Genomic DNA, 22673 nt, shown 5'->3' with positions numbered 1-22673 from the left:
TATCATACAAAAGGAAATGGGAAATCTGTATGGAACACAACTTAGAATGAAAAGCTAGAGTTCTTATGAAAATTATCTATAAAACAACAAAATAGTGAAATAATTATATTTTTATCTCTAAGAATCATTATCAGATGTTGAAAATACAGATTCTCTCAGGTATTAGCAGTAGTTTTGGAAAGTCTAATAGGAAGAGAAAATTATGTAGGTTTAACTCCAAGAGAGAACTGAGTTAATTTAGAATTGGGTGTCTTATGACGGAGCAGGGACTTTACTGAATCAGTTTGAACTGTGTTAAACCTTCAGGTATAAATTGTCTCATAGCCCCACCTCAGTAGTGGCTCATAATCCATCTACCAATAATGAAGCCTTTAGTGCTTACAAAATGTTTTCAGAGCAGTTTACTAAGGGGATTCAGCTACAGTTTTTGTCCTATTTCTGACAGAATACAAAGTATGTTTTATTTTTAATTCCTTGTATCTTGGTCTTTTAGTGGGATAGAAGTAATGTCTAACAGTTGTTTTTAAGTCTTGATGGTGAAGTTGCAGTCTGAGAATATCTTGTGCTCTTGTAATGGAAACTGTTTAATAGCAACAATTAATGAATTTGTTTCTTTCCCTTTCCCAGCATCTTTGAGGATGAAAGCATGAAACTACGACAGCTGAAACTACAGAATCAGGTAAATGATAGTACTGAAGCTGGTAAAAATAAGTATAGGAAAAGAAACAGCCATCTAGAGACTTGAGAAATGGGGATGAAGTACTAAAAATGGTTGGTCTAAAGACCAACTTGCTAATATTTTTCTTTGAAGATTTTCATGGTTTTTATTAGTTTAAGTCAACTTTGCCATGGCTTGTATATTTGATGTATTTGATACATTCATTTTTCATATGTCCTCTCATTTCATTGCAATTGAGTCACCAGAACACAGGAATTAATTGAAAGATAGGGAGACTGCAGGGAATTATTGATTTTTAAGCATCAGAGCAAAAGAAAAAGTTTCCCCAACCTACAGAAAAATCTCATTAACAATGCTGTTGAGAAAGATTTCCAGCACCTTTTGACCTTTTTTTGTTTCCTACAGAGAAAATATTTACAGCCAAGCATGGGTCAGATGTTAGGTTATAGGTCTCAGTTTTTGAAGTGCTGTTTGCTGGATGTTTACATCACCATGTTCTTCAAAGCAATAAAGTATCCATCCTTAATATTCTTTCTCTGTGATATTTCAAATGCTTATAAATAGATTAGAAGATTCTCTAGCTGGCCATTTCATATGGACCACAAATCAGTCTTACATTAAATTCATCTTGTTCAAATTAAAGTATGGTTTATAGAAAGGCCTTTTCTCAGCTGAGGGTCTTTAAATCCAGACACAACAGTCTTCAGGCTACTCTTGCAATGGATAATAATCCTCTTTACCAGAACCTATTCGTTATTTGTAGTCTGAGTTTGCTTAGCTTTGGCTTCAGACAGTGAATTTATCACTGGGAACCCTGTAATTGCAGTAAAATATTATTTATAATAGTGCATGACATCAAGTTCCATCTGTGGGCCAGCTCTGCCTGCCAGGATTCTTTTTTCTCCTGGACTTGAGGCAAGAGCACGTGGTTGCTCAGTCAGTGCTTAGTCCCTCATTAGTAGAAGGTTTTCATGTGCCTGAGCACAGGAGGTGCCTGCAGCTCCAAGTGCAATGCTGCCATCTCCCTGTGCCTGGAGAGCACGGAGCCTGACATGTTTCTGAATGCACCTGGTGTGGTGCATTACTCTTGACATGAAGTTTCATTAATGCCACCATCACTAGCATTGCCACTGCTGCCCCAGCATGAGCTAAGGAGGAGCTGGAAGAGTGGAGAGGATGTTTCCAAGCTAGGATCCATCCTCTATAGCCTGCTCAGGTTAGGACTGTGCAAATAATTGCACCTTTGATGGTGTAGTTGGAACCTTCCTGTATACCATCTTCCCATCATCACAATTGCAGACAGAATACTTAACTAGTTGTCTTACTAGTTTGCTAGGATATATTCATCTGACTTCTTGACTTGTTGGAAACTCATTAGGAGTTGGTGGTTTGCGATCTTATAATTGTCCTGTATTCTGATGTTACTGTTTTCTGCGGTGCAAAGAAAACGTTTCTGAAAGTATTTGATGCATGGAGTTCACAAAATGCTGAACAAATCATCATAATCTGTATCTGTTACTTAATTAATGGATTATGTGTTTTGGTGTCCATTTCATGAACTGTCTAAATTTTATGTTGTAATATTATATGAATTTTTGCTGTAACACAGAGCTGGAGGAAAAGGCTACTTAGTAGGCAAAACGAAACAAAATACGGTTTCCTTTTTTCTGCTTCTGTAGTGGAATAAGGCCGGGAATACATGGTACTGAAGAGCAGGCTGCCACCGTATGGAGAGAAAATGAACTACTATTTACTGTCCTGTCAGTGGACTTGCAGATGTTTTTTCCTGCTCAGTAAGCAAAGTATTAGAGAGAAGCCCTTTTAAAATAAATTAAATTACTATTGGATTTTGTCACTTTGATTATTCTGAAATTCTTGCAAGAAGAAGGTTGGTCACATCTACCAGCAGTCAACTATGTTTTAATATAAACTGATGCCGTTGGATTGGTGAGTCCTAGAAATTCTGTGGTGAAACACAATGTACAATAATAATAATAATAAATTTAGACTGGTGTGCAGTGAAATGTTAAAAAAAGCTTATGTAATAGAATAATCCATTAAGTAAGTCTTAAAGTTATTATATTCTATGTTGATCTCAAATTCAATTTTGCATTCTAGCAGTAGCTGTGCATTTTCTTATTTTTTTTTACTGCCTTCAGGGTGTGTCTGTTTTGTTGGGTTTTTTTCTTGCCTGTCTACTTGTCAGGTGGAGAAGTCTTGACAACAATTCTCAAATCCTTATTCTGAGTATAATGTTCTGATTCTTGTTTTTCCTCTCTCCTTTAGAGATTTATAAACTATCATGACATTTTTTACTTTTCCTCAGCATTAATTTAAAAAATAAACAACACAAACCAATGTAAATTCTTCTGGAAGGTTTGACTACCTTTCTAGAGAACATATCCACAATTAGCAGTTTCTAAGAAACTGATTTTACTGCTTATTTTTCTTCACTCATTCTAGACCAATGTGATTTGGGATTCTATGTAATTCTTGCTCTGCAGGACAATCCTTGCAAATAATTCTCCAATAGCAAACACTACCTGTATTGCAGTCCAGTCTTCAGAGTGTAATTCTGAGTTTAAAGGGAAAAAAAAATATTTGTTTTGAGGTTTTTGTTGGGGTTTTTGTTTGTTTGTTTGGGGTTTTTGTATGTTTGGTTTTGTTTGGGTTTTGGGTGTTTGTTTTCTGGTTTTTTTTTTTCAATTTGGTTTTTTGGGGGTGGTTGGTTTTGGGTTTTTTTTTCAGATAAGTGAAAAAAGGAGAAAGAATAAAGAACCAAGGACTGAGTTATGTTGGAATTCCTCAGGGAGAGGTTGCCTGAGAAACTGATTTCATTTGAGATAAAAAGCCTAATAGGAGAGGGAAGAACTAACAAGAGAAAAAAATAATGGGAGAGGAAAGGGCTCCAAAGATGTCTGTGTCTCAAGTGGATTGAATTGTTGGTACTGTTTATCTGGTTGGGTCCATCAAGACTCCAAATAATTTAATGGAGAAATGGTTTCTGTCATCAAAAACAACTTCCAGAGGTGCTCAGGTACAGAAGAAGCAGCCGTGAATAAACTGCATCTACACTAAGGAGCTTGCATATTGTTTGCATAATGGTGCAGAATATTAAAATATGATCTTTCATTCTTCATGCATTGCCTTAGGTTTTAAGGATTAGGCATGTCTGTCTTTAAAATGGTACAGTGTCCCCATTTGCCTTGATTTAAGTCTAGAAGTTGTTTCTATTCTTGGTTAGTAGGAAATTATAAATTATAAATATCAAATGTATGTGTATCTTGGAATTTTTTTTAACATGTGGATTTACCACTCTGCTTTCAGTCCTGAATTACATGCAAAAGTTTAGCAAGGAAGATCAATTTTCCTTTTAGTGAATCATTCCTATTTTAATTATTGTTGTTTATTTGTTTGCCCACTCTAAGTCTTATCTCTCAACATTGGTTTCTGGGAACTATTTAAGTTCTCCCTGTTAGATGATGACTTCTGAGGCAAAAACCTTTTCCTTTGCAAGTGCTGACTGTTTCATATTGGACTATAAATGACTGCTGAATTTATCTATTTGTATTAAGGATTGCTGCATTTTAGAGTGGATGAAAGGATTTCACATTATCTGCTGGTGGTCTCAGGATAGATCAAAAATACACAGGTGTCCATGTCACCCATCAAATTCTCATGGAGAATCACAGGCAATATCTCACTCCAAAGACAAAATGATACCTGTGTCTAGGATTTTTGTAAGAGATTACAAGAATATTTCAGGTTTGTTTGAGGTTCTGGTCAGTGAGAATGTCTTGGCATGTTATTGCCAAGGGCTGAGGCATGTTTTCTCTAGATGTGTTTACTCATCTCTTTCATGCTTTTCTTCAATCCACAGAGAGCTCTTCTAGAGAAGAAGCAGAGGAAGAAACGTCTTGATCCACTGATGGTACAGCCAAATCCTGAGGCAAAGCTGCGCAGGTCAAAGCCCAAAGGGTGTGAGGAGCAGACTCCTTTAGTAGAAACTCCTACCCCTGTCCACAGTGATGTTGTTTTACATGGTGAGTAATCAACCTAATTGCAACAATGTTCCCCAGAGTGCCAGTACATGCATTATATGTCACAGATGGGCACCTACGTTGCTGTGGCAGTGGCCAAGTGATAAATAAGATTGATTGCATACCTTTCTATGTACAGAAGTAAAATTCTAGTACAGTATGGTTGAGCAAGACTAAACTGCAAAAGCGAACAAAAACCTCACCTTGAATTTTTCTGACAGCTGGAAATCTTCATGTGCCCTTGAGTAATCTCTCCCTTGTGTTAGGCTAGAAGAACTGTAGAAATGAGCTAGGAATGTCTACAAAGGTAGGGAGATACAAATCCAAATTAAGAAAAAATCTTCTGAAGCTGTAGGACAAAGAAAAGAAAATAATTCAAGAGTGACTGCTTGTACTTTTCCTCATGTTGTCATGGCGTACTCTGTCTCAAGGTTGCATATGACTGAATGATAGAGAAAAGCAAAAAAAAAGTGTTATAAATACTGAATTAGGTTCTTAATGGGTTTTCTGTGGGCTTCAGTGAGACAGCTGAAACATGACAAACAAGCTATAGTGGTCCACAAAGTCAAAAGCACAAAGTGGTATCAGGGCCAAAGGCAATAACTTGGTGATCTCAAAACAGTAAAAAATTACAGTAAAATAATGACCATTCTTTTAGAAGTAGAAAGAAATACAGTATTGAGAGCCTTAAGACTCCCTTGTCACAGGGAGGGAAAAAGAGCAGCAATGAAATCCTTACACTTCAGTGGAAATGTCAGGAAATTGTTTATGAGAGCCAGGATCCCATCAGCCTATCAAAAAAGTAACAGGAAACATTCTAAATCTTCGAGATGCATGCTGTTGCAGGATTTTATAATGCAACCATTGTAGTAATAACAAGTTAATATGCAGAGTAGAATTTTAAAGACCCAATCAAACCAGTATTACTGGCTTTGAAGATCACATTTGGAACTATGCTGTTCTCTCTCTCCTGAATATTTTTCTCATTCTCCAGATGTCTTTCAGAATCATAGGATGGGGAGGAAAGTGGTGATGTGGATAGTAGCATTTATGTGTTTAAAGTCAAGCATAAGAAAGCTTGTATTAAAGGATGCTTTCAAGTCAAAAAGAGAGTGAGAGAAAAGAGTGATATAACTTCTAAGGCAGTAATGTTCGGTAATACTGAAATGAAAACTAACTGCTCACTTACTAGCTTCAGTAGTTCTGAGGCTTCTACAGTGCAACAAATACTGTTAAGAAGAGATAACAGGAGTAAACAAGTCAGAAATATGATGACTAGATAAAGCAGTAAAGTTTTAAGAAGGAAAACAGTAGGAAAGTAATAAATCCAAAGCTGGAACTTACATATTGTGTGCTACACAAATGCATATTAAGTATTATGCCAGACCCTGCCATCAAGATGTCTCCACCACTTAGAAAGTGTGGTGCACAGCTCTGTTGTGTGTTCAAACATGGAAATTTCATTTCTAACAAAAAGATAGGGAGCGTCCATTTACAGTTTTTTCTGCCTGTGGCTGTAAACATTTTTATCAAATTGATTTGTGATGTTCACTGTGGAGCCCTCACTTACTGGCACAGGAGCAAACAATGAATGTGAAGGAAAAGAAAATAGAGTATTTGCCTATAAATAAATTGAAGGGTAGCAATGTGCATGATAAATACAACTTGTTTTAATTGTTTTAGCCCTCGGAAAAAGGTAGATACAACCATTCTATTTATATAGGGAGAAACTGATGCTTGGTGTGTTTAAAGTAATAGGCAGTCTGTACCAGAGTTAGGCCTGACTCCTCCCAAGTTTTCTGACAAAAATTGAACAAATATACTTCAGTACTTTAAAGGGATGTTTGAGCAGGGGAAGGTGAAAAGAGCCACGATCCTGGGATGCATCCTTAGCTGTAAAAATTAAATTTTATATTTCTGTTTCATTTTGGCCTGCAGGCATCGATGGACCAGCTGCTTTCCTGAAATCAGAAGTGCAAGATTTGGGGACCAAGCTTCAAGCTCTCTCTGCTGGATCTACTGAAACAGAAGAAAATGCAGATAAGGAAAATGATGGAGAGGCTCTAACAGACCCAGCAGGCAAGCCAGATCTGCAAGAAATCTTACAGAAACGAGGTAAGAGTTAATAATGGGCAAATGTCTTTTCAGGACTCTTTTACTTTTATAATGTTTTTCAGTACCATTAAGAAACCTAAAAAATATGAGGAATCATGAAGTAAGCGTCCATAGGATATCACTTGTAAATGCACAGCTAGTAGATTCTACATGTGGAAATGCAGTACTGTAGTTCCTTCTTGTGACATGAATTGGAATATACCATTTATGTTTAAGAGTTTATCAGTGTGCTGTATAATTTCTGGCCTTTCCAAGGAAGTTGCTGACAAAACGCTATACTTTAGATTTTGCTAAAATTTGGGATATTTTTATTCCAGGTATGTTATATCTGGATAAGATGCTTGAATACTTTCACAACAGCAGAACTATCTATAGCCAGCAAATGCTGTAATTTAATTCTTTAGGACACTAACAGAAAAGGTGTTTTTTCTGAGTCAGAGGTTGTCACAATTAAGGGTTTTAGAGTTTTATATTCAATAGTTTGTCTCAGTCTGAAGAGACTGGAATGTTTGCTAAAGAGGATGAGTTATGAGATAGACCAAACTTCTCTCTCTCAGCAATCGTAAATTCAAAATTAAGGGGCTTTAATCGAGGGAGTGTGGAAAAAACAGAAGAAATAACAACCCTTTATTAAAAGATAGATGTATGTTGGCAAAAACAGTAACAGAACACAAAAAAAAAAACTAGACAGTAGTTCTGTACCCAAAAGTCCCCTTCAAACCAAAGGAAAAAACCAACATCACCAAAGTCCGACTGAATACTTCTCTGTCCTTCAGCACAGTCCTGACCGTGGCCTGCAGGGGGCGCTGTTGGGTGGCTGGCGGTGCAGGGCCTGCAGTTCGCTGTGTTGGCCGGCAGGGGGCGCTGTCAGGCTCTGGCGGTCCCCACACGGGGAGGGGGTTGTTGTTCCGAGCTGACGGTGTTCCAGGGCTCTGCCTTCTCTCCCAGCGAGCACAGACCTCTCCGATGGAAAACCCAGGAGATCCCGGCTGGAGTCACGAGGCAGTGGCGGTGCAAGGCCGGTGGTCAGGCCTCACCAGGACGAAAGAACCAGAAAGACTGGCTCCCAGGCTTTTCCTGCGGAAATGCCCGGACACAGTCCCTGTCTCTGTCCCGGCAAGAGAACTTAGCCGTCTGACCTCTCCTCCCTAAGAGCGGCCAGTTACCCCCAAAATCTCAAACTCCAGCCTTCGAATGGGCCCTTAGCTAGAAATACAGCTCTGCTGGCTATCCCTTTTGTAAAGCTCATAACCTCCCCTTCCCATTCCAAACTCTGTTTTTCTTACAGTGAAGCAGGGAAAGAAAAATTCACCTCTCAGATTTATAACCTGTAACATTATCTACCCCTAATTTTACTTTCCCATGCTTTCACACTTTATCAGATTAAGTCTTTGAACTTCATACGTACATGCATTATTCTAACTATGTATACATCTACTAATAGGTAAATACAAATACAGATACAGAGTTACATACAGATGCAGATACACAGATACAGCCAGTTCACCCGAAAACAAGGTCTCCTTGAGGTATACACCGGGTTTCTCCATCTTCCTGCATCACCCACCAGGTGCAACCGGGCCCTTAGGCAAAAACAATCCCACGAATGGGTTTGCTTTTGCTCGAGACAGGGTTAATCCCAACCTTTTTACCTAACATACCCCTCCTGTGACTCACTGGGCCCATATGGAAATTGTTTCCCTCAATCCTCTCTTTCAACCCTGTAGTTAATTCCTTGAGCTCATTAATCATTGTCTCTACAGAGGAGATGCGGGCCTGTAGTGGTCCTTCGATCATACTGTCGTACAACTGAAGTTTATTTATTACAGACATCACTGGCTCCCGCTTCTCCCCAGCCTCCAATGATGTCAGGTAACCTTTATGTGTGGACGGCCCCATACGTGTGAAGCTCCACCACATCTGTGGTGTACACTTAACTCTGTCAGGATCGTTGGTGGGCTGCCCATCCCCTCCAAACAATACTTCCAGCAGTGCCATTTCCCTCAGACGTAGGATCCCTTCTTCTATGGTCTTCCAGCCCGTGGTATAATGATCTGCTTGCAAGGAATCTCTGTAGATGAACCTCTCCCTCACACCATCCAAAAGCCGTGCCCAGAGGGACAGGGGCTTCGATTCCCTCACAAACGCCTCCTCAATACCCACATCCTGGGCAATAGACCTCAAGAACCTTGCTTCACCACCATCAAGGTTTATGGCATCACCTGTAGAGTCCCAGACTCGGATCATCCAGGCCAGAACGGGCTCATTCGGACGACGAGCAACATCTGTCCGTAAGCTCCGGAGGTTGTTATACAATAATGACTCATTGATGATTTCTGGCTCTGGAGCAGTTGCCTGTGAGGGTCCTGCCTCCCCATCATCGTCAACTGGGCGAACTGATTTGGCTTTATATTTCTTCTTTTGGGTGGGGACAACCTCCGTTGGCTTGGTCTGCCCCTTTGATTTGGCCTTATCCTGAGTCACCTTGGTATTAGGCATTTTATTTTCATCTTTTCCTTTTCCCTGGAAGTGCTGCACTATACCGAGCAACTTCCGGTAGGCAATGGCCAAAGCCCCACATGCAGCTGCCACCTCCCTCTCCATGGATCTGTCACGGCCTCTCTCCCTCACGGCTTTCATTATTTTTGTAGGGTTCAAGAGCTGTTCAAGGGTGAGCTTCCATGTTATGGGAGCTGAGCAACTTTCTAAGAATTTACCCATGTCCTCCCATAACCCATGCCACTCGAGGTTTTCCACCCCTGGGGCAGGCTCCTGGACGCCTTCTCGGTAATTCTTGGCCTTGGCTTTGTATATTAGGTATACTATAATGGCACAAACTAGGATAGAGAGCCCAACAAGTAAAACATCTCTGACATCTAAAGAGGATTTAAACTTCCCAGAGGCCATTGTATTGTATCCAAAGGGAAACTGAATAAAGGGTTGGGCGAATACATTCCCCTGTGTTTCTCCATAGGAATGGATGTTATTATCCTTAAAACCCCAGAGGAAACAGCTCAGGCTAGAACAGTAGTGCATCCTTGAGGACATATTCTGGATGAAAATCACAGGTGCTGAGTTTGCCATATCATAAACCCAATGCACAAACTCGAAGGTACTTATCGCAATGAGAGTACTAGTATCTGAACTGAAACACATTGACAGGTGGGACAGATACCTTGGCATGGTTATATGCCAGAGGAAAGCAACAACCCCTAACATCATGGTGCCTACTGGTTCAAAACGCGTGTCAATCACACTAGGGGTTCAAAATGCGCGTAACTCACACAAAGGGTGGTTATCCTTTTTCCACCTTTCCTCTTTCCAGGCCCCACGTTGGACGCGAAAAATGTCTCAGTCTGAAGAGACTGGAATGTTTGCTAAAGAGGATGAGTTATGAGATAGACCAAACTTCTCTCTCTCAGCAGTCGGAAATTCAAAATTAAGGGGCTTTAATTGAGGAAGTGTGGAAAAAACAGAAGAAATAACAACCCTTTATTAAAAGATATATGTATGTTGGCAAAAACAGTAACAGAACACAAAAACACCTAGACAGTAGTCCTGTGCCCAAAAGTCCCCTTCAAACCAAAGGAAAAAACCAACATCACCAAATTCCGACTGAATACTTCTCTGTCCTTCAGCGCAGTCCTGACCGTGGCCTGCAGGGGGCGCTGTTGGGTGGCTGGCGGTGCAGGGCCTGCAGTTCCCTGTGTTGGCCGGCAGGGGGCGCTGTCGGGCTCTGGCGGTCCCCACACGGGAAGGGGGTTGTTGTTCCGAGCTGACGGTGTTCCAGGGCTCTGCCTTCTCTCCCAGCGAGCACAGACCTCTCCGATGGAAAACCCAGGAGATCCCGGCTGGAGTCACGAGGCAGTGGCGGTGCAAGGCCGGTGGTCAGGCCTCACCAGGATGAAAGAACCAGAAAGACTGGCTCCCAGGCTTTTCCTGCTGAAATGCCCGGACACAGTCCCTGTCTCTGTCCCGGCGAGAGAACTTAGCTGTCTGACCTCTCCTCCCTAAGAGTGGCCAGCTACCCCCAAAATCTCAAACTCCAGCCTTGGAATGGGCCATTAGCTAGGAATGCAACTCTGCTGGCTATCCCTTTTGTAAAACTAATAACCTCCCCTTCCCCCTTCCCCTTCCAAACTCTGTTTTTCTTAAGTGAAGCAGGGAAAGAAAAATTCACCTCTCAGGTTTATAACCTATAACATTGTTATATCCCATTAAGTAGTTTCCTAGTGGAGTGTCAAGCTCTGTCTGCCAAGTATCTTAAGTTGCTGCCAGTACTACAGGAAGCCTTTTTTTGTTGTATGCAGCCTAACCACTTTGCAGCAAAATATTGGCTGGCATTTAATATAATACCCAGCTTGTTTTTGTTTTGCAGAGCTTGTCTCCCAGAATACTTCCAATACACTTCATGTATTGAGATACTACCGTGTATAGTACTCCCATCCAGTCAAATGCCACAGCTGCTTACCTATGGATAGCAACATTACACAAGAGTTAGGAAAGGAAGCAGAAGAGAATATCCAGTAACTTCAAGGGAAACTAGTGGAGGTAGAATATAAACAGTGAATTTTGAAATTGGCTGGAGTACTAGGGTTAACGCCTTTCCTCTTCCCAAACGTCCTTTGGGAAGTTTACTGACAGGTTGTTAAGACTAGATTTTTCTGTTTTATCTGAGACTTCCAGCAGTGCTCCTTCTATGCAGTGCCATGCTGGAGCACTGTTATAACATTGTCTCTCAGAAAATAACTCAGCTTAGCAGACTGAATGTGTTCATTTTCTATAATGCTTTATGTGCTTTTCCATTCTACAGCCAAATTAAATAATGGAATAAAAGAACAAAATGGTGGAAGTTTCCTTCCAAGTGGAAGGAAACACCAGTGATATGTACAGAAGCTCTTTATAAATGCTGTAATAAATCCAGAGTTATTTTAGTTATATACCTACAGTCAACTCTATGTAACTGTGCTTAGGTTAAGATTTAATTAATAAGTCCTGGAACTACTTAGTTTGTGCTTCTATTTTAAAAATCAATTTGTTAATATTGTTTGTGAGACCTGAGTTATATTGGTACTGATGTAAGAACAGGAGGGGCTGCTACTGAAAAATTAATATACTCCATTTCAGTGTGTATAAAACTAAATGGAAATAATAAAGGATGTAAACTGTACAGAGTCTAATGTACAGGATAGGTGTCAGCATATTGATCTGGATTTACTTTTTTTTTATTGTTCTTAAGACATGGAAGACTTCTTTGCATGAAAATAGGCAAAATCAATTCAATGACAACATGTACTAAAGCAATATGTTACATCATGTAATATCATGTGAAATATGTATTATTAAAGGCCTGACAGCTGCTCAATCATCTGCACAGTGACAGCTGCAAAATGTCACTATGGATTTGAATTACAAGGCTCAGGAAACAATATACCACATGAAAATCAACAGTTGAAACAACAGAAATTAATTAAAAGAGTGAATAGCTATTCAAGAGTCATATATAAATTAGTGGTGCCATAAACCTTCTTTCAGAGATTACATGCTTGATCTTGTATTTTGACAGGAATTTCAGACAGTCTGAATTTCGATGAGGAGGACACAGAAGAGGAAGAAGCTAGTAAAAAACCAGCATCTCATTCACCACACCCTGAATCTGAGAGGCCTAGTTCTGCATCCAGTGAGAAATCTTTCGCAGTAAGTGTCTTGAAATCCATTTCTAATAAGTGCTGGGCACATGCTTGGTTTTAGTACTAACCCCTTGATCAATGGGTTAAAATACAGTAGTTGCAGCTATGGTAACCAGCATATTAATCCCTGAAAGCAGAGGAAGGTAGTGATTGTTAGGCTATCTGACTGAAGGGCTATTGAGTTAAACACAAAGACCTAGCAGTGATCAAAGGAACAATAGTGGGTGGAGAATCCCAAATTCTGCTCTAATCAGTGAAGATGGGAACACAGTGAATCAGCACTATGACCCTCAAAGGAGACAGATTGGGCCATTGCCTCTGGTGCAAAATCCACCAAAATGACTCAGAGAAGCTCTGAAATGCCATGTAAACTTAAAAGGGATCATTTCCTGAAGGATTGTAGCATTTATTGTTGGATGCAAGGAGGAACAGGATTTTGGGATTGAACAGAGTGGTAGGATTAGACAAACTTTTTATGGAGTGTTTAGGGAAAGGAACTTAAGAGGGAAAAGAGAGGTGTCAAGGTGGATCAGGGAGTAATAAGCATGGGAAAACAGGGATTAAAGGGTGTAAAAGGCATCAGATGCATGTAAACAGCTGCAAGACAATGTGCTTGTCTGCCCAAGTCTTGTGCCTGATTATGACAGTGTGTCCCACTATCTTCTAAGATTCCATTTTTAACTATTTCTTGTGTGTGTGCGTGAGGTATATATACATACATATGTTGACAAATTATATGCTGTACTAGCCAGTGAGTTGGAAGAGACCAGCATGAGGAAGACCCAGGGTCTGAGGTAACTCAGACCAGATAAAGGCCATAGGGTTTGGGCATGAATTCTGGACACCCTTGAAAGTCCATGGTACTTTTGGAAAGACCTCTTTGAGTATATTTACGAGGTGACTATGTATTTGTTGTGTTATACTAGTGGGAGAGTAGTACAAGTGTTCAGGGTGTCAGATAATTGGGAGACCGGGCTGTGGGTGCAAACCGCTGGAAATACGGGGTGGGGGTGCTGGAGGCGGGAGAGGGTGAGAGCCACTAGTGAATTTCAAGTCTATGTGCATGTGTCCGTGCTTATTGACTCAGGCTTCCTTCTGGCTGTAGCTGGAAGCAGGGATAAAGCTGCAACTTCATCTCCAAGGCCCAGTAAAGGAGGAATCTCTTGGGTGCTGCAATTCACAAGATCCAGCTACCTAAAGAAAAAATTACTTTAATGACCTGTACCAGATTTTCATTAGAATGTCAATTTCTTTGGTGACCATAACTTGCATCCTCACTGTACACATTGTTCTAAGGCTCTTCCAACATTTAGTTGATATGGTTCCACCAGCAGCTTACTCCATTTCTGCTACTGTTCTGAACCAACATAATCTCAGTGCTCATTTCAGTCACAGAAATTCCAGCCTGTCTTACTGCAGCATCCATCAGTCTCGCTTTTATCGTACTGCGTTATTTCCCAAAGTCTGAAGTTCTAAAAGCAGAGAGGCTCTTTGCTTAGAATATTTACAGCATCTCACTCTGTCCTCCCCTTCCTAGAAATTCACTTATGTCTGGTTAACAGGTACTTTTCTCCATCCCCTTGGAGGGTTAGTCTTTTCTCAGAGTAAAAGTCTTCAGCCATTTTCTTCAGAGAAACACAGGTGGTAGCTTGTTTAACCTTCCTTTCCCCAGTATCTTCTGGGTATGATAACTTGTATTTCAACAAACTTTTATTTTCTTGGGGAATACCAGAGTCTCTAGTCAGATATTAATTTGCTAATATGATGCTTCTTCCCACAGGAAACAGGTGCTTCCTGTAGTCCCTCCCCTCAGGCAGATGCACAGCTGGGAGAAGTAGAGAACTTGGAGGATTTTGCATTACGCCCCGCACCCCGTGGTATTAGTGTCAAGTGTCGAATCACTAGAGATAAGAAGGGAATGGACCGGGGCCTCTTCCCTACTTACTACATGCATCTGGAAAGGGATGACAACAGAAAGGTATTGGAAACAGTACACATTCTTGGCTGTTATACTCCTACCACATAATATTTTTGGTGCAAGGGAGAGCTTCTGGTAAGAAACCAGTAGCTGAGGAAAGCCATCATGTAGTTGAGGACGGCTTATATTTGGCCAGGGCACTAAGAGGGAATTAGCAGGTTTAAAGGCCATAATACAATGAAAAATAAAATTTAAAAAGTATAAAAATGTTAAATGTTAAAAAAGGAGCAAGAAGACTGAGCTGCTCCAGAAGAAAAGGAGGGAAGACTAGAAAGGACAGTTCTGTTAAATCGAGATTGCTGAGTGAGCTGATTGGAGGAACAGGATTTCAGGGTGTGCACTTCGGAAGAGATCAAAATTGTGGAGACAGTAATATTGGCATGGAACAAAAAGGGGAATGGATATGGCAAATGGAGAGATAACAGTTTGGATAGCAATGCCTAGCAATGCCTGTGCATTCTTACAAAGCACCAGTCTTGATCAAAATTTTGTATTTCCAGACATTCCTTCTTGCAGGGAGAAAAAGAAAGAAGAGCAAAACATCGAATTACCTCATATCAGTTGACCCAACTGATTTATCCCGGAAAGGGGAAAGTTTCATTGGAAAACTCAGGTGAGGATCACTGATGAAAACTATAGACAGGTGAGATAGGATTTTCACTTTATTTTTGTTGTGGTTTTGGCTGGCAGTCTGGTATCGATTCAGAGGGAATGAGCTTGCATCATTCTGCTGAATGTAATCTGTATTCACTTGGGTTGGCAGCCTTCTTCAGCATTACCATTCACTGTGGCAATTCAGAGAAGAAATTCTGTCTAGATGCTTTTCCAGGATAAGTTACAGGCTTAGTTCACTGTGGGCACTGCATGGAAGCTCCTTACTGAGCTGGCAATGGGAAGATTCAGATGGCAATGGGAAGATTCAGATGGCAGGAGATACATGTTTTCGCTGTGCTGTACCAATACCTTCAGAAGAGGACAAAACTTTCCACTGATGCCTCCTTTTCTGTTTCTCCATAACCTGACATTAGGTCAAACCTCATGGGAACTAAATTTACAGTCTATGACCATGGAGTTAACCCAATCAAGGCACAAAGTCTAGTGGAAAAGGCTCATACAAGACAGGAACTTGCAGCTATTTGTTATGTAAGTACTGCCTTTCTCTTTTTGCCCCTTTCTTCTTTGTGCCTGGTTACCGAGGAAATGGGGCTTACAAAACTGTGCTTCTGTCAGCCTCCCCCACTTAACTTTGGAAGCAAGTGACCAATTTCAACCAGATACAACAAAGGGCAGAGGCCTCAAAGATAAGTTCTTGAGAGTTTAATGAAAAAAAAAAATCAGTGCCAGAAATCTGGGAGGGAGAAAGACCCAAACTAACATCCTGATGACCTTCTTACCTAGCCTATTGTTCAGTGTGTGGCCAGTCAGCGTACCATTTACATGGAACCAGCCACAGCATGAACTGCCCCTTGCCCAGCTGGTGTCTGGTGGACACTGAGAAGGAACTGGGAGTATCCTGTGAAGTAGAATTATTTTTTGAAGAATCAAAGGCATTTGAGGATAGGAGAGAGCTGGTATTACTTCTGTAGCAGCTTGTTGTTGATAAGGATGTGGTTCTAGGGAAATCATAGTTTGTTAGCTCTGTCCTAGAGATATTGTCTTTGCAATTTGTGAATCACCTCAGGCAAGGCTTCAGAGTGAGGAGACACTCAAGGACACTCTAGAATTATGTGAGGGTTCTCATGTTACATTGTTTAATGTTCCAGTCCGACAGTTTGAGTAAAATTTGAGGTTCTCTTCAAAATGATGGCTGCCAAGTGGAAGGATTTTTACTTTTCTCACTGGTATGGGAGCAGAAATTTAAAGATGCATTAGCCTACTGGAGCATTATCTTGATTTTTTGTTTTTGCTGTTGATCTCAGTGGCACTTGGGGGGAAAAGAATCGATGTGATAATTGCAGTATTGTCCTGTTTACGGAAATATTACTGGATATTTTCTTTGTATACAGTATTCTTCAATTCCCTACCTAGTTGAATGCAGCAAGGTGTTAAAATGAGCACAGCAGTTAATATTAAGTCAGCTTTTCAAAATTTTGAACTTATCTGCAAGAAGTTTGTAAAGTTTATATATGAATCAAATCAGTACCCTCATTCTTATATGTGCCCTTAGATTTTCTGAAGTGAAATAATAGAGGGTACAATCCAGAGACCTTTGTCTGTGTCTGCAAAATGCACTAATGTGTCAGAAGAAGCTGTATCACTTCTATCAATCAGTTTGGTACTTCTGAAAGACTCTGGCTTTTTAATTGGTCTTTGGGAATTTTAAAGGTTAGCACTGATATTGTTACTGAACACTTTAAATGGACCATTGGATTTTGACTGACATTATTAAGTGTATGATTTGAGAATACCAGCTCTTTTTTTCTTTGCTTTTTGTACTTGGAGCAGTCTGCTGCAGTACTCTGGAAAAATCTGCTTGACTTGAAGTTGAAGTTTGGATAGATGCTGAATACTTCCCTTTCTGGGTCTGTTCTTAATCATTTACAAAACAGCATGATTTGAGAGAAAATTGTAGGCATTCTCTTGAACACAAATAACAGCACAGAAGAAGAATGTTTGTTTATTTTTCAGGAACATTTTAGACTAACTGGTAATATAGAGATAACATAAACTCAGGTCAAAGATATTTGCCTTTTATCATACTTACGGCTTGTTAACTAGCAAGATTTCAGCACATTATTGCCTCACATGCAAAAACTTATGCCTGGAAATTGCACTTGTCTGATTTTGTTATAAATGTTTCAGTGGGATAACAGATTGCTCTAAATTAGTTAATACCATGTATGTCTTATAATGGTGTTCTCTAAATGGGAGAGAAAGCAGTTCTCAGTGATTAAACACAATTGGAGTTATTTAACTGCTACTACAGTTGTAGCCAGCAAAACTCTAAGAACTAGTAAAAATGTGGACACAAGTTCAGTTTTGCTGTCTTTACTTCTTTGAGATGTATATCATTTACTGAAAATAATGTCTTTCCTTGTCTTTCAGGAAACCAACATCTTAGGATTCAAGGGTCCCAGAAAAATGTCTGTGATCATTCCAGGAATGAATATGAATCATAAGCGAATTCCAATCCGTCCACGAAATGTGAGTTACGGAGTTCGGTCATGTTTCAGGTTGGAGGAAGAGGTTAAAACTTCCCTGTAGGGGTGTGAGTGTTACTAATAATCAGGGTTTAGAGCAAGGTTGTTAGTAGCCTGGGGTTTAGTAAGTCTCATGGAGAGTAAATACAATGTAGCCTAAATGTGTTGATTAATTGGTTCTTGCCTTTTACCTAATCTGTATCCTTCTGAATATCCTTTGGTCAGCCTAAATATTATTTACTTATCTGTATGTTGTTGCTCTGGCACTTACAAGCCATCCTCATGGTGGGACCCTGTTATGCTGAGAGTTGGATGAACACAGGGCACACTTGCTTCTCCCAGGAGCTTACATTCTTGGCCAGGATATGAATTGCAACCGATAGGTAACAGGTAGATCCTGTGGTAGGCTGGTGTAATAGCAAGAGTAAATATGTTTTTGATCAGAATGCTGTCAGCTTCTTTGTAGGAGTCACAGAAAAGGAGGATTCTTTAAGAAGAAAGAAGGATGAGAAGGATGAAGTTTTGTCGTGACTATTTAGCAGGTGTTTCTCATACATGTGCTGGACATTATAGCTAAAAGCTTACAGAACTGTATCTGAAGATATATTAAGGTGTATGATAAAAAACATTTGGTTCCCTTAATGTGGGTTTTATGCTTGATGTGATAGAAGAACAAAAGGCAGAAAGAACAGGTGCTAAGACATGACCAATATTTTAGGCTAGAAAATGGGTTTTGTAGCCATGTTGTGAGTAGATATGAGTAGGAGAAGAATGAATTTCTTGATATCAGAATAAAAAATCTTCAAGAATAGAAATTCAGACTCATGAGAGCCTGGAAAAGAGATTTAATTTTGCAAATGGGCAGGAAAATTGTGTCTGTTTGTGAACATTTATTCATTGTCTTTCAATTGGTATTGTCATCTCCTCCATCAGTACAGTAATGATTCCATCACCCTGCCTTTATTTTTCTCCCCTATTTTCCCAACTGTTTTGCTATCAGACAAGCATACTGACAGTGGACAAGACTGAAACACAAAGCTGTTCTGGAAAGTTGGTAAATCTTTCAGTGTAGAGGTTTGACTCTGTTTTTATCATTCCTTTTCTGTAATGTAATGCCACTAAGAAATATTGCCCCCACTTCAAAGGAGGAAAAATTGTGCCTAAATGCACTGTGTTGGTGCCAGTACTCAGTCATTTTTGCATCTTTAAACAGTAAATAAAGATAAATTCAAAGATATAAAGTAACTAAACCGAACAGTAAGTTTCATTTAGATTATCCTCAAAAATCCATTATTGAATCTGTATACAATACTAGCCCTATCAGTCAGACCTAAGCAACAGGTTGTTTTCTGAGCATTTTTCCCTGTTAGTAATTTCAGCTTGGATTTTTTCTCTTAGTATATATTATTTCAGTTCGGATTTTATTTGTTGCAGAACTTTGAAAATTATACATCATGTTTCACTACAACTTGAACCTCTTTGTAATTAATTGTTTGTCAAATTTAATGGACTGGTTTACTTCCTTTTTGTATCTTCCTTGTTTTGTTTATCTCTCTTTCACATTGTGCATCACTTGTTAGATCCAACAGGATGAGATTTAACCTTACAGCCTGCTGCAGCCTTTGGACTTTGTACTGAATCACCTCGGGGCCCAGCACTATGCAATTAGTTGTAGATTATTTTATTTTAAAGTTCAGAATGTTAGAAATGTAAGCTGGATGCAACAGGATCAGAGAAAGCTTATGAGACTCAGAAGGGATTCCTGTCAGCAGGATGGCAGTCATCTGTGACCTGTGAATTGCTCCCTTTCCTGTACACACACATTTCCTTCTCTCTCATTCTTTTTACTTTTTTGGAATGGAAATACGGTGATAGCCTATTGAGTGGAAAAAATGCTTGGACTGGGAATCTGTGAAAGTATCTTCCTGGTTCTTAGAGGAAATTTTCAGTAGGACTGAGTTTAAGTGCTGTCATTGTGTTTCATTAAACAGGGAATGGCCTTCAAGTGACAGTGCATACACGAGAGGCAATACTCAAAAGCGGAGCAATTCCAAATCTGATAAATATATTTCTTTCTTCTGAACAGGAACATGAGGGTCTGCTGTCAAAATGGCAAAACAAAAATTTGGAGAACCTCATTGAGTTGCACAACAAGGCTCCAGTCTGGAATGATGATACTCAGTCCTATGTTTTGAACTTCCATGGGAGAGTCACTCAGGCCTCAGTGAAGAACTTTCAGATTGTCCATGACAATGACCGTAAGAATCTGATGGAGAGTGTGTGGGACTTATTTGAACAGGGAGAACCCAATTCATTTCATAAGGGTTGGGAGGAATAGGACACGCTTCCTGGAGAAGGGAAACTGGGTGAAGGAATTTAGCTCAGGAAAATTATGTAAGGCCTCCTTCTTTCTGGGGTGGGTGCAGACACTGCTTTCCATTGCTGCAGCAAAGGAAGGTGCGAATGCAAACTTCCTGAAGAGAAGGAAAAGGATTAATACAGCACTTTCAGCCTAGCAAAAGAGTGGTTTGAGCTTTGGATCTGAGAAGAAAAGTAATCTCTAGAACAGCACACTAACTCTAGAGAACAGATTTCAAGGCCACTCCGGTGGGAAAGGATGGAAACACCAACCAAATATATTTGGGACTGCCAGACGAGTGGGTTTTTGTTTGTGGTTGGGTTTTTTGGTTTGTGGTGGTTTTTTGGGTTGTTTGTGTTTGGTTGGATTTTGTTTTGGTTTTTTTTTTTATTTTATTTTGGTTTGGAGTTTTTTGTTTATTTGATTTTTGGTTTTTTTTTTCTTTTCACTTCACTGTGAAGTTGTTCATCTCTGAATCTTTGTTTTCTCCCCAGCTGACTACATTGTGATGCAGTTTGGTCGTGTAGCAGAAGATGTGTTCACTCTGGACTATAATTATCCCCTCTGTGCTCTTCAGGCCTTTGCTATTGGACTCTCCAGCTTTGACAGTAAATTAGTCTGTGAATAAGACAACAGACTTGAAACATGGAACTCACTCGCATGCTTGCATCTTGTAGGAGTTCCAGGTGTAGTAATGAAGAGCATATTGGAAGGGAAATGGAGGACAGGCTTCTACAGGCTTATTAGAAAGCACATTCCAGCCCTCAGAGCATTGCGAGTGTTGGCAGTAGACCGTCTTGGGAGCAGTCTCTGTATGTACTGTGGAAGAACAAGAAATGTAGGTGATGGTTTTGTCATTGGTGTTGATTCTGCTTTCAAAATCTTTGTTTACAGATGCTGCATGACAGTGGGCTAAGCCCACTAATTGGAACTCCTTGCATCTAGGATAGAAAAATAATGGCTAAGTGTTCCTATCCCTTGAAACTTCCTTAAAGCCTGGAAGATGATGCTACTCATGAGTTTCTGATCAGATGAATTCAGAAAAAACGGAACAGCTGGAATAAGACATTGGCTCTAATACAACACTTTTACTCTGTGAGATGATTCTCTGTTAAGGCTGATAATCCGTTTCCCTTTCAGTATTCTAATTGCTCTCTTATCTCCCTTGACAGTCTTTTTACCAAATAAAGAACAATCAAATCTCAAACACTGCCTTTTCAGATGGTGATATTGTATTCATTGCTGGTTCTGTTAAAATGAGACTGAATAGATGATAGAATCTGACTGAATTTGACAGAAGGTAGTACTGTAACAATATACAGTACTGTTCCTGAAAAGCAGTGTTGTGATTGAATTGTCTGTTGTTCATAAAATTTGCTACATTTTTAGGAATAGGTTTGTGACCAATTTCATTTTTTTTAATATGAGATTATCTCAAGTCATGACATATTAAAGTAGATTTTGTATAAATAATTTTAACCTGACTATAAGAAGGAGTTACCTCAAAAAGAGATTACAGGTATTTTCAAAGGCATCAGTAAGTTTAAAGGAATTGTATCATAAGGCTTTGCAATGTGTCCTTCGAGTGTTCCATTTTTAATACTGGATGTACAATATGGAGTCTGTAGGTCACAGCATGGAACACCTCTTGATTCATACGGCCTTAACTCATCAGAGTGGATTGCTGCACAGTGTGACATGGAGGCCTCATAGTGTACACACCTGCTGTCTACTGAAGCAGAGAACAATCTTGCAACAATCCCATCTTGGAATCCTATCTTGCCTGTTTCACGGCCATTACACATAGTCATAATGGTCCTGGAAAAGACCATCTTTCTATTGAGACAAGAATTAGTTGTTCTCCAGCTTTGGGTATTGTCCTTGTCAGCAGACTAACTCTGTTTTAAGCTGCAAAGAGCAGACACATTGCTTTTGGTCTCTGGAGTCTTTGCAGTGATGAATATCACTCACTCTTTCAAATTAACAAAATTTTGTGGAGACGTTTTCTGATATTGCCAGAAAAAATAATTATGGTAATCATGTGTAAACTCTGTATTTAACTGTAACTTATGAATTGATGCTGAGAAGTCCATCTCAGGTATCTCTCAGATGACCATTCTGCATTAGCTGGTGAGCCATCGTCTTGAGATGATCTCATCAGAAAAGCAGTCAGTGAAGAGAACTTGAATCCTGATGGATCTCTTTTGTGCCTTTGTGTACTTCCTGCTCATCAGGCTGGGGACCAGACCTGGCAGTGCTTTCCAGTTGTGCTCTTCTGAGGTCTTGGCTGACGGTTCTGCATTCCTGCTACGCGTCCAGAAAAATGACATCCATTTGTGTACCTGTCTGATTATTTTTCTGACTGGGAATGTGTGAAGGAAACTGCCTTGTGTTATTTTGGGATGACCTGAAGGTAGAATGCTAATTTCCAATTCAAGATGATTTTCTGTGTCCTCAGAAGGCCACGGTAACATCCCTTTACTCAATTAGGCCTGTCAGAAGTGGCTCTTCAAGCTATTTGTTGACATCAATGATCCTGTAAGGGCCTCTCAGTCAAATTATACAGACAGATGAACAGATTCAGTGCTCTTTATCAGATACTGTTTTACATTAATTGTATTTATAACTTTTATATCTAAATGAAAATAAACTAATTTATATATTGAAAAATC

At 39.8% G+C, this 22673-nt stretch overlaps 1 protein-coding gene across 1 annotated transcript in view; it reads left to right on the top strand.

Annotated features, from left to right (window-relative positions):
- The window catches only part of TULP3 (TUB like protein 3), a 34383-nt gene extending 11710 nt beyond the window's left edge, over positions 1–22673 (top strand). Inside the window, exons 2-11 of the mRNA XM_064644770.1 lie at positions 628–679; positions 4560–4722; positions 6658–6834; positions 12401–12531; positions 14305–14502; positions 15003–15115; positions 15531–15645; positions 17548–17646; positions 19729–19900; positions 20496–22673. Coding sequence (XP_064500840.1) covers positions 628–679; positions 4560–4722; positions 6658–6834; positions 12401–12531; positions 14305–14502; positions 15003–15115; positions 15531–15645; positions 17548–17646; positions 19729–19900; positions 20496–20629 — 1354 coding nt within the window. The 3' untranslated portion in view covers positions 20630–22673. The remainder of the gene's footprint in view (positions 1–627; positions 680–4559; positions 4723–6657; positions 6835–12400; positions 12532–14304; positions 14503–15002; positions 15116–15530; positions 15646–17547; positions 17647–19728; positions 19901–20495) is intronic.

The sequence above is a fragment of the Pseudopipra pipra genome, chromosome 2, assembly GCF_036250125.1.
Source record: "Pseudopipra pipra isolate bDixPip1 chromosome 2, bDixPip1.hap1, whole genome shotgun sequence".
Lineage (NCBI taxonomy): Eukaryota > Metazoa > Chordata > Aves > Passeriformes > Pipridae > Pseudopipra > Pseudopipra pipra.
This window is presented reverse-complemented; position numbering and strand designations above follow the sequence as displayed.